Here is an 11,504-nt window from a genome sequence, read left to right on the forward strand (position 1 = left end):
ATTTCTCTTTGTGCTGCTCGTATGCTGGCAGGAGACAACTTGAGGCATCGTAGAGTGTTGTTTTGGATGAGTACTTTGGATCGATCAGGTGAAATAAACACATTTCTTAGGATGCAATACTTCAATTTCTCATTGGGGAAGATATGATTAAAGCAAACATCGAAACCAAGTTGTAAAAACTCAATTCTGGTACAATTTCTCATGAGAGCCAATAAATCAAGGTTAAAGTGGCTAATGATACTCAGTGATTTTAGATTAGTTAACAACTCCACGTTAAATTTTTCATCGTACGCATCTGTCTTTTGTGAAACGTTCAGAAAGAGTTTTTCGAGAGAAGTGAATGTGGTGGGCATGTCTTTCAAGAGTTTTTTTGGGAAGCTGTGCAACTTGCAACTTTAGAACCTTAAGTTTGGTAAGGGAGAGAAGGGAATCATATTCATTCACGTCACTCACAAAGGTTTTTTCAAAATGTACGCTCTCCAGTTGTGTCATTTTACAAATTACGCTCATTGCATGAGAGGGAAGAACACAATTAAAGAGTCTAATTTTTTGTAGAGTATTTGAAAACGCTAGAGGAGGGCTAGCACCTTTTGGACTTGCTGGTAAGCGAAGAGAGACCTTAATGGGTACATAACCTTCCATGTCCACAATTTTTAGTTTCTCAAGAGCCTTGCAATTTCTATAGATTTCTTTCAAAAAGCATGAGCCTTCAGAGCGAGATTTTCTCTTCAGTCCGATCACATGAGAATTTTCATCTTCGATCAATTCAAAACTTGATTCCTCCAATTCATCCTCTGACGATGATGACATGCCATCATTGAATGAATATGTGCTTTTCCCATTTGTATTATTTGAATTGGTAGATGTTGTGTCGACGCAGGATGAGGCATCAATATTGATAACATTACCTCCCTGTAAAGCGTATGAAGGATATGTTGGGTTATTTCCACAATGGTTGTAATAAATGAAGGTTTTTAAGGAACGTCCAACTTTGCTCATATACCCAATTTCACACTCCAGTGGCTGATTGGTTTTACGATGTATGGATAAACTCTGAATATTACAGTCCATTGATTGATGATTTTTGAGAGATCCAAATCCTAACTTGAGCGTACTATGTTGCTCTATGGTAATGTATCTAAAGAGTGGCAAAATTTGATTATTCTTTTTAAACCTTCCATACATGTTTCTAACGTTACAAAACCAATTATCTTTTCCTGTACAATTCAAAAACTGAAATATGTACAAGACACAGTCAGGCTCTAAATTTTGTAACAAATTGGAAAAGCCTGTTAACAAATTCTCTTCAAGTGTCTTCTTTCGTTTCTTGCGTTGTTGAATGAGGTGGTCATCATCAATACTAGAGCCTGAAATAAGATTTGAGGCATTTTCAATACATTCAAAGTGAGAGGGCTCTTCATCCTCGTCTGTGTTATGTGGATTCATTGAGTCATCATACTTGTAACTGTTGTGAGAGTTTGACCTTTTCTTGGAGTGGAAATAATTGGTTTCAAAGTTATCTTGTAATCTCAATTCTGCTTCCATCTTGTCTTCTACACAACCACAAATGTGATCACAATCATGATCATTCATCCATAAACCGTGTTTATGTTGGCGTGACTTGTTTTGCTGTACTAGTGTAGCAATACTTCCCGAATCATCGTCAATGTCTTCTATGCATGATGAGGAGGATGATCTTTGCTGTGGTCGGTAAAATCTTTCACTCATTTGAGTTTTTCTTGTAAAGTAGAGTGATGTGGGAATTGTCGGATGGTGATCGTCAATGATCGTCGAAAGTGAGGAGGCTCCAATAATAACACAGCTGCTGGAGCATCCAAGGGAGGCTTATTCGATAACGTCGACGAATTGTTTGGCCCAATATTGATTACATCCTTCCCTTCATCAGAATGCATTGATTGTGACGTTGAAGAATAATTATCTGTTGTTGTTGTTGGAGGTGGTTGTGATGAAGTGTTATTTGATCCTTGACCAGTGCCAGAAAATGTGGTAAAATTGGCATGAATGCTTGGTATAAACACGTTTTGTTGTTGTCCTCTCTCATTAGTTCCTGTAGGCATTGCTGGCTGGAGTGGAATTGTTGTTGAGGAGAAGAGAGTATTATCGTTTGAGAGGTAATGTTGAGGAGATGATGGATGAATGCGGTTGTTGTTGTTACTTTGGTAATTTCCGACAGTGCCACCAATACTACTTACTCCAATAGCAGCATCAGTAGTGGATGATGAAACAGATTGAGTTGGTAATGTTTGTTGTGGTTGATGATTAATGTTGTTGTTATTGCTACTACTTGAAGAAACAAGCATTGAAAAGAAGCGTGTTGGAGGTGGTGAAATAGCAAACGGTAACAGGGAGGAAATATTCATTGGAGTTGAATTCGGAAATGAGTTGTTGACCATATTGGAGATGAGAGAAGGAGGAGGATGAGCATTACTCGTTGGCGTAAATTGGTTCGATATTGATGATGAGGAGGATGGTGGCGATGGTGAAATGGAAGAGGATGATGAGAACAACAATGGGTAGTGTTGAGTGGGTGGTGTTTGTGTTGTTGTTGTTATCGTTATATCGAGTTGTTGTTGGTGAATTTGAAAAGGCCCAAACGGATGATCTGAAGTCATGCTAGTGGTGTTTTTTGTATTGTTGTGGAATGATTCAGTGGTGGCAGATGGTAGCCAAGGTGTATTGTTGGTTGTTGTTGTTGTTGATACATTGTTTCCATTACTAGTCGTCAAGTAATCCGTGTTGTGTGTTTTTGTGTTGTTGTTGGATTCTTTGGTGGATTTGGAGGGAATGGACGATCTCTGTTGCGGTTGCATATTTTTGAGCGTTTTTTTTGATCTTGTGTGCCGGCATAAGAATCCCTTCATGCAATATAGTGCTCGAGGTTGTTTTCCGTGCGTACCACGGACTTGTGGTTACTGAAACCTGTAATTGGACAATTTGAGACAGAACGCACAACTCAGAATCGATTTGGGTGTTGAAACTGCTTGAAGTGTCTTGCAGGACGTAATGATCCTAATTTACGTTGCTCATGGATTTCCGGTGGTTATAGAGATAATCCTTCTGCGTGGTCGTGCAAGGATTCATTTCGTCAAGTACGCCTTATTCACCTCAAACCACCTTCTAAGTGTCGAAATCCATCGTCTCTTTTCGTCCTCGTTGGTTGCGCACAAGTAATAAGTTCTGTCTTTTGTCACCAATTTGAAAGCAAAAGGCTTTCCTTGAGTCACGTCTGCAGAGATATCCAAGCTTTCTTCCATTGATACATCAATCGTGTCAATTGGCTTCAAATCCTCAACGGTTTTAAAGTAACTGAAGGTCAAATCTTTTCTAAACACAAACCATCGTCGTTTCCAACTCTTTACAGTTTGCCCAACTTTTAACAAGAAGCCTGCTGTTTCTCTAACTTGATCTTCGCTATCCTTCAACACGTTGTTATATTGTTTTTCCATTTTATCGAGTTCATTGTCCATTTGATCCATTTTCATGTTTATGTTATCCTTAATTGTTTCTATAAGGGAAGAAAACTCGTCTGAAAATTTAGTGCTTAAGAACTTGGCTTCACTTTTCAAAGATTTCTGATCCAACTTTGTCTCAATGATTTTTGTTTTGATTTTTCTAACTTGAAGGGACAGATGCTGTTTCTCTTTTTCATGTTGTTGTGTTTGTATTTGCATTTTTGCAATGTTACTCTGGAGCAGATCCAAGTTTGATTGATTCGTCGACGTGAAAGATCTTGATTTTTCTTCTCTCACTTTTTTAATTTCGTTCTCAAGTTTTTCATTTTGGATTCTCATCTTTTCTTTTCCTCTTGCTCTTGCAAGAAGGCTTTTTTATATCTTGCTAGTTTTTTCAATTTTGATTCCGATTCTAATAAACTTTGATTTAAGGCGTAGGCGTACTGTCCGTTGTTGAACCAATGATGATGATGGGATGGGATATTGAAATAAACAATTAACATTTTGAGTCAACGGGCTCACTCGGAATGACTTACATTCTCAAATTTTATCTTTTCTTTCCACAGTTTTTTATTTTCCTCAATCAGAAAATCAAGAGCTTCTAATGCTGTCATTTCTCCAATTTCTTGCTGGACATTCAAGCTCTCATCGGCAACAGGAGCTTCAGGAATTAATTCATGACTCTGATCCATACTCGGAGTCATTGTTGATAATGACGATGATGTTGAAGACTCTGAGGATGAGAGTACCGACGTCCCATGCTGTTCTTGATGATGATCCTCTATGGTAAGGTTGCTTGAGGCTGTAAATTTTTGAGAACTTTGCATATTTTTTTCTTAAATAATATAATCATAAAATATATCCACAATAAATTAGGAGAAGTTGGGTTTTTCTCCACTTTATCTTATAAGATCGGATCCCGCATTCACTTCTACTTAAATTATGATAAGCTTTAACAAACAATAAGACATTTCGATGTCATGTTGTTGTTGTTGTTTTTAGATCCAGGCAATGATTACACTGCAGTCAGTTCTCAATTCATGATGTTTATTTTGGAGGAGACAAGATACGAGTTTGGATTAGGAGCTCTTCTCTTGAGAATAATTAGTTTCTATCTCCCTTGTTTTTGAAAACTCATTTTGAACCTGCCTGCCTTGCTCTACGACAGATTGACATTCGCAGTAGCTCTCATCACCAAAAAAATGACAAGCACAACACCCACCTCGACGACGACGGATGAGAAATTACGAGTTTTCATTCGTTTCAGACCACACGTTCTCGCAATCGATCCACCTACAGCCAACAAAGATGATGCCACAAAGTGTTGTGCTGCCTTTCACAAGTCAGGAAAGAAGCTCCTGTTGAAGGTTTGTATTTTGTCGTGTGTGTAACATCCGATGAAATTTGAATTTCTATGGACTCGAACATCTGATGTGTTTTGACATCTCTATTTGTATTGTATCATATGAACCACTTTTCCTCATCGTAATGGTCGTATTTATTCATCGACTCCTGACCACGTGAATTTGTCTCTATGACTCCTGTTGATCTCATTGGGACCATCAACCATGGGTGTGCTGATGTTACTAACTGGAATACCATCATTGTTACTTCTGCTACTACTTTGCCCAACATTTATTCATTCACCAATGACTCGCAAAAATAGTATGGTGTTGATCAACCCAAAGAATTTCAATTCGATCGGGTTTTTAACATGAACACAGCTCAGGGCGAAGTCTTTGAAGAAGCAGCCCGCCCGATGATCTCTACCTTCATGTCTGGTCGAAATGTTACCTTCTTGTCATGGGGTGCACCACCCAAGTCAGGTAAAACTTTCACAATATTGGGCTCCGAAGCTGTGAATGCTGGCTCAGTGATCGATTGGCAAGAGGAAAAAGAGACACTGATGGTATTCTGCCGAGATTTGTTCGTGGAATTTTCGATGCTATTGTGGAGAGTCCAGAAACACTTTCATTCACAATTAAAGTGAGTGTTTATGAAGTATGGAGTGGAAGTGGTATCATTTGTGATTTGTTGAATGATAGTCATGTTCAACAACAACACTCCGAAGGTAGGTATTTTAGATTGGTTGAAACTCTGTTGACTTTTTGATTAAAATGTCATTCATGACATGCCTGATTTTATTTCATGATAATACAACTATTTCATGTAATGATTGACATACTAACATCATAACAACCACAATTTACATCAAGATTTCACTGGTCTCGAATGTCTATTGCAGGAGGATACACAAGAAATTGAAATTAACGGACTCATTGAACAATTCGTGGAGGCTGATGACGAGTTATTAGACATTTTGGCTTCATCAATTCAAAAACGAAAAATTGAAAAAGTTAAAAAAGATACAAAATTTGCTTCCAACCTGTTTGTTGAATTAACCGTGACACAAAAGGACAATGAAAAGCAAAAACCATCTGTAGCAAATTGACTTGTATCGATCTTGAATCTCCCTTAATTGATATTTCAGAAGAAGAGGCCGAAGAACTCGAAAATGGACATGCGACATTTTCCGATTTGTGCAACTTGATGAATGATCCCAAATCTCAAGAGGATGACTCCCAGTTCTATTCCTCGAGCTTATCAGCTATTCTATATTCTCGCTCTTTGCACAACTGTATTGCTACCACCTTTATAAATTGCTCACCCGCCATTCCTCATGCAGCTCAATTCACTCTGGGAGTTTTGGAATTTGCGGACACAGCTTTGAAAAACCTTGTGGTACGAGGAGTGAAAACAGAGAACCTTTTACCATTTGTGCCGGATGACGCTGTTGTTGCAGGTACTGATGGAGATGTTGCTGTTTCATCCATCACAACGGAAAAATTAAGTTCTCATCCAGGTTTTAGCTCCTGTTTCTGATCTCACAAAGACCATTGACTCTACTGCAGAACAATTAATTAGTAAGTGTTTCACGTGATAGCAATTGGATATTAATTTTGCAACGAATTGTTTGCATTGCTGACTATTATGCAAATACCATCATGACACGAAACAGCTTCCGTTGCTACGGATCTCAAAAAACTTCAAGACACAGAAAAGGAGTACTACCAACAAAAGCAACAAATTAAGAATTTGCAACAAAACTTGGAAGAAACAAACTCTCAATATAGAGCATTACAAGAGGTCAATTCCACACTGAAGGATCAGATCGATCAGTTACAACTTCAACTTAGCAAGGTGAAATCTTCTGAACAAGAACTCAAACAAAAACAGCCGAGGATGAAGAAAAGATCAAGGAGCAATTAGAAAAGCTTGAAAGTACCAGCAAAGCTCTCTCCGAAAAGCTGAGAGAAATTGAAACCTTGACAGAACAACAGAAAAAAAACTCGAGTCCGCTCATGAAAATTATAAGACCACTATTTCAAGCAAGTTGTTGTTACTGAGAAAGCAAATCAAACGTGCCAAGACTGAAGTGAGAGAAAAATTAACAGTAGATGTGAAACAATTTTGTGCAAACGCTCAAACTTCACTTTTTGAAACCATGGGTCCTTCCATGTTAGAAACCATTAACACACAACTCAGTCTTATCAAGATTGAAAATGAAAAGAATATTACTTTGCTGAACAAACAGCTCGAGGAATCAAAGAAAGAAGTTTCCAAACTGAAGGATGAAATGAACAAGACCTTGGAAGAAAGAAATGCTCTCAAACAAGAAATTGACAAACAAAAACAAACAATGAACGAATTGTCACAAAGGATTGCCGCTTTGGAGAAGCAAGAACAAGAAGCAAGTTCAAAGATTTCCACTTATCAAAAAGAAAATGCTGAATATGAAAAATCAATTGAACAAAACAAATTAGAAATCTCTTACTTGAAAGAAAGTGTGAAACAAGAAAAGGCAAGTAGAGAAAATACTTTCAATGAGTTGGAAGTAGAGAAGAAACAAAAGTTAGAGCTCGAAAAGGAGGTATCACAACTCAAATCGAATATCGAGTCCTTAAAATCGACCATTTCATCCAAGGAAGAAGAGCTTAAAACATTGATCAAGAGTGTTGACAGTGAAAAAGAGAAATCTTCCAAATTAGATAGCTCTCTTTCACAAAAGAACAAGAACTGACCAATTTGAAAAATGAAAAATCCACTCTGGAAACCAAGCTCAAGGAACTCGAAAACCAATTGCGTACCGAGAAAGAAAAGGCTGCAGACCTTGAAAAGAAATTATCAGCCACTCAAACTACCCTCTCTCAACATAGAAAAACCATTGAGGATAAATCAAAAGAGATTCAAACTTTAAATAACAAGATTTCTGAGAACACTCTTCAAATTGAGAATTTACAAAAACAGAATTCTGATCTGAAAAAGGAAATTGAAGAAATCAATTCACAACTTGGCCAGAAGAGAGAAGAAGTGAGCAAACTGAGAGATCGTGCTGAAAAAGCTGAAAAGCAAAATGAAATTCTCAACAATGACAAGGTAAAATCTGAAAATACCATTGCTGAGATCAGGTCCAGTCTTCAAGAGGCAGCCAAAAAAGAACTCGAGACCAAACAAAACATGACCTCACTTCAGGAGAAATTGAGGTAATTTACAAAATAAGCTGAAATCAAAAGAGGAAGAGGCTAATCTACTTCAACAACAACTAGATCAATTGCAAGAAAAATCAGTGGAGTCATCATCTGTATTAGCTTCTCAAAATTCATCCAATCTTCAAAGAATCAAAGAACTATCTTCTGAGATTACTCAACTGCAAGATGAAAAATTGAAACAAAAGAATCAATTGCAAACAGAGATTGATTCACTTACACAATCTGTTGAAAAGTTGAATAAGGAAAAGGAAGCTCTTTCTGTGGAAATTTCAAGCTTACGCTCTGAATTGGAGAAGGAATCTGCTGAATTGGTAGAGTGGAAGAAAAACACGAAAACGCCTTGTTGAATTTAGAAAACGCTGAAAAGCCAAAGACAAACTTGAAAGACATTTCGAATCTGAAAAATCAACTCTCCAAAAACAACATGCACAACAAGTTCAACAATTACAAGAAGAGTACTCTCGAAATATTGAAGATGAAAAGACATCTTCCCAAAACAAGGTTGAAAAATTGACTAATGAACTGCAAGAAGTTGAAAAGAAGCTGAAAGATTCTAAAATCGAGTTGGATCGTATTACTACCGACTATGAAAACAAACTCTCATCTCTCCGTGATGCCAATCAAAAACTTGAGAAAGAGCTCTCCGAAAAAAGTACTGCCGTTCTTTCCAACATGTCCAGTGTTGAGAGTATCAATCAGGAAAATCAAGATCTGTTGAAGAAGGTAGAAGCACTGCAAAATGATCTCAAGGAAAAGGATTCACAGTATCAACAACTTGTCAAAGATCATGAACGTGTGAAGAAAGAACTTGAAGATGAGAAAAATAATTTGACCAGCCTGAAATCAAAATATGAAGAAACTAAGAACGATCTTAACCGAGCACGTTCTGAGTGTGAAGATCAAAAATCCATTATGGAGCTTTTAAAATCTGCTCAAAAGACAGAAATTGAATCTCTTACAACTCGATTGACAACTAAACATGATAGTGAGATCCAATCAGCTCAAAGAAAGTCTCTCTGAGGAACAAAATCAAGTCAAAAATCTCAAATCTTTGGTTGAAGAGAAAAATTCAGAAGTGGAGAGAACGAGAACAGAATTGGTTGAATCACGATCTAAGGTGGATAATTTGGAAATATCTCTAAAAGAAGAAAAGCAAAAATCCATTCTTTTGATTCAACAAACAAAGAGTGAACTTGAAATGGAGAAGAATAAGGCAGTTGAGGAAGAACGTAAATTAGTCACAGCTCGATATGAAAATGAAATAGTTGAAAAAATTAAAGAAGTTACTGAAAAACATTCTGTGGCTTTGAAAGAGCACGAGAGGAAACTACGAGATGCTGAAAATGATCATTTACAAGCCATTGATGATTTGAAAGTCAAACATCAAAGTGAATTGGAAAAAGTACAACAAAAGCACAAACAAGAGCGACTTGAATTACAAAAGGAAATTATGGAATTGACTGACAAATCCGAACAGAAAGATAACACAATTTCAGATTTGGAAAATCAAATCTCTAACATTCACTCACAATATGAAGACAAGAAAGCAGAGCTTGAAGGTGAACTCGATACTAAAATTGATATCATCAAGAACCTAGAGAAGGAACTTGCTCAACTTAAGAAAAAGTGTGAAAAATTGGAAGAAGAAAAACAAAGTCCAAAAATCAAGCAGCAAAAGACAAGATTTCTGAACTCAATTCCACCATTACCGATCTCAATAATACGATCACCTCTCTTAACGAAAAGAATGACATGTTATTGAAACAATTATCACAACAGGCTGAACAAATCCAACAACAAGAACAAGAACTCCTTTCTGCCAAACACAAACAAGAAGGATTGCAAGCAGAGCTTAAGCAAGCAGAAGCTAAACAAGAAAGGTTAAAGGCGCAACAACAAGAGAAGCAACATGAAAAGCCACAACCAACACCACCAACACCAGTCGTTCAAGATGATCAATCTCAGCCATCCTCTTACCAGGAAGAAACTCCACTACACGGTCAACAACAACCTGTCGCAACCACTAAAAAGGTTGTTCGTGTGGTTAGAAGAACAGTGGTCATGTCCAAAGAAGGTCTATCACCAACTGAACAATCTTCGCCATCCAGTCCTGTGACAACATCCACCTCAGCTTCCACTTCTCCTCCAAGTTCGAATGTCAACACTGTCACGTCATCACCCATGAAAAAGACCTTGAACACAAGTGGTTCGATCATTGTGACCTCTCCTTCACTACAACCACAACAACAAACACCAAAATCTACTTCCACCCCAGAGACTTCACATTCCTCTTCAACTGTTGTTGAACATTCTCCTTCAGATGCAGTCACAACTTCCACAAGTGACGACACCTCCAATAATGACTATTATGAAGACAATGAACCAAACTTGGAAATTTTAGGACCTACCAAATCTAAAAGTCGTTTCCCTGTCTTCTCTTCACATTCGGGTGATGTCAGCACCGATAAAAAGAAACGTGCTTCTGTACGTTTGAGAACCACTTCAATCGCTACTCTATCGACACCAGTTCACCACTCGACAAAACAGCTCGAAACAGCGAATGATTACACCAGCGACTTTACTGCATTTGCCAATCCACTGTTTGATAGCAATGGAAGTGACAACTTGTCATTTTCTTCGTCCTTATTAAGCAGTTCTTCCACTACTGTTCGAACTTCAGTACGAGGATCCACTCTCATCAATGTCAAACCAAAAACCACAAATTCCTCATCATCCTCTCTCACAAGTAGTGGCAACAGTGGAAATTTATCAACAGCTGATCGAGCAGAGAAAGCAAAAAACAAAACAGGATTTCTCGTGAAACAAGGAGGAGGATTTAAGAGTTGGAAGAAACGATATTTCATTATTGAAAGTGTAGAATCCTCTCCAAGCCAATATCAACTCTCTTATTATAAACAGAAAGGAGATCCAAAGCCAATTGATTCCATCTCATTGAAGGGTACACGAGTTCAATATGCATCTGAGAGTGACAAGGACTTGAGTGGTAGATTGTATTGTTTCAAATTGTCGACTGCTACTCGAACCTACGTATTTGATGCTTCTTCTTCTGAGGATCGAACAGATTGGGTGGACGCCTTAGATATTTTAATTGTCTTGTCCAATAAATATAACTAACGAGTTTAGCTTTCGAGAATTTGTCTTCCAATGTTGTTGGTTTTCTTGTGTGACAAGTTTTATTTCCTTCCTTAATTCCTCAGATGAACAGTTTACAAAAAAAGAAGAAAAAAACAACACAAAAAAATATTCATCATCATCCTTATAGTTTAACAACCCAACACAGATCGGATATGTCTCCACTTGGCATCTCTTTCAGCCTTACCATTGTATCCTCCGTTGATTCTTCTTGTGATGATATCAAAGTTGGCTTGATTGCAACGATCAGCGTAAGTGTTTAAGGAACGAGTATTCCAGAACCAGACAGCCGTTCTGAAACCAACATCAACATCGGAGGCTCTGGTTG

At 37.6% G+C, this 11,504-nt stretch overlaps 4 protein-coding genes across 4 annotated transcripts; 1 reads left to right on the forward strand and 3 right to left on the reverse strand.

Moving 5' to 3' along the window:
* Positions 1–282: 282 nt before the first annotated feature.
* Positions 283–1,545, reverse strand: FDP41_010172 (uncharacterized protein; the record flags this gene model as incomplete). Its single annotated transcript, XM_044700441.1, has 1 exon — positions 283–1,545. The coding sequence occupies one exon, from the start codon at positions 1,543–1,545 to the stop codon at positions 283–285; it is 1,263 nt and encodes a 420-aa protein (XP_044556282.1).
* A 179-nt stretch (positions 1,546–1,724) lies between these two features.
* On the reverse strand, positions 1,725–2,831 carry FDP41_010173 (uncharacterized protein; the record flags this gene model as incomplete). Its single annotated transcript, XM_044700442.1, has 1 exon — positions 1,725–2,831. One exon carries the CDS (start codon positions 2,829–2,831, stop codon positions 1,725–1,727), a length of 1,107 nt encoding a protein of 368 aa, XP_044556283.1.
* A 267-nt stretch (positions 2,832–3,098) lies between these two features.
* FDP41_010174 (uncharacterized protein) lies at positions 3,099–4,300 on the reverse strand (the record flags this gene model as incomplete). The annotated part of the gene is made up of 2 exons (XM_044700443.1): positions 3,099–3,707; positions 4,010–4,300. 2 exons carry the CDS (start codon positions 4,298–4,300, stop codon positions 3,099–3,101), a joined length of 900 nt encoding a protein of 299 aa, XP_044556284.1.
* A 375-nt stretch (positions 4,301–4,675) lies between these two features.
* On the forward strand, positions 4,676–11,158 carry FDP41_010175 (uncharacterized protein; the record flags this gene model as incomplete). The annotated part of the gene is made up of 13 exons (XM_044700444.1): positions 4,676–4,840; positions 5,140–5,459; positions 5,519–5,544; positions 5,690–5,861; positions 5,918–6,276; positions 6,326–6,397; positions 6,493–6,674; positions 6,850–7,486; positions 7,543–8,017; positions 8,151–8,365; positions 8,460–8,906; positions 9,010–9,582; positions 9,693–11,158. 13 exons carry the CDS (start codon positions 4,676–4,678, stop codon positions 11,156–11,158), a joined length of 5,109 nt encoding a protein of 1,702 aa, XP_044556285.1.
* Between the last annotated feature and the right edge of the window lie 346 nt (positions 11,159–11,504).

Source organism: Naegleria fowleri (genome assembly GCF_008403515.1).
Source record: "Naegleria fowleri strain ATCC 30894 chromosome Unknown tig76, whole genome shotgun sequence".
NCBI lineage: Eukaryota > Heterolobosea > Eutetramitea > Acrasida > Naegleriidae > Naegleria > Naegleria fowleri.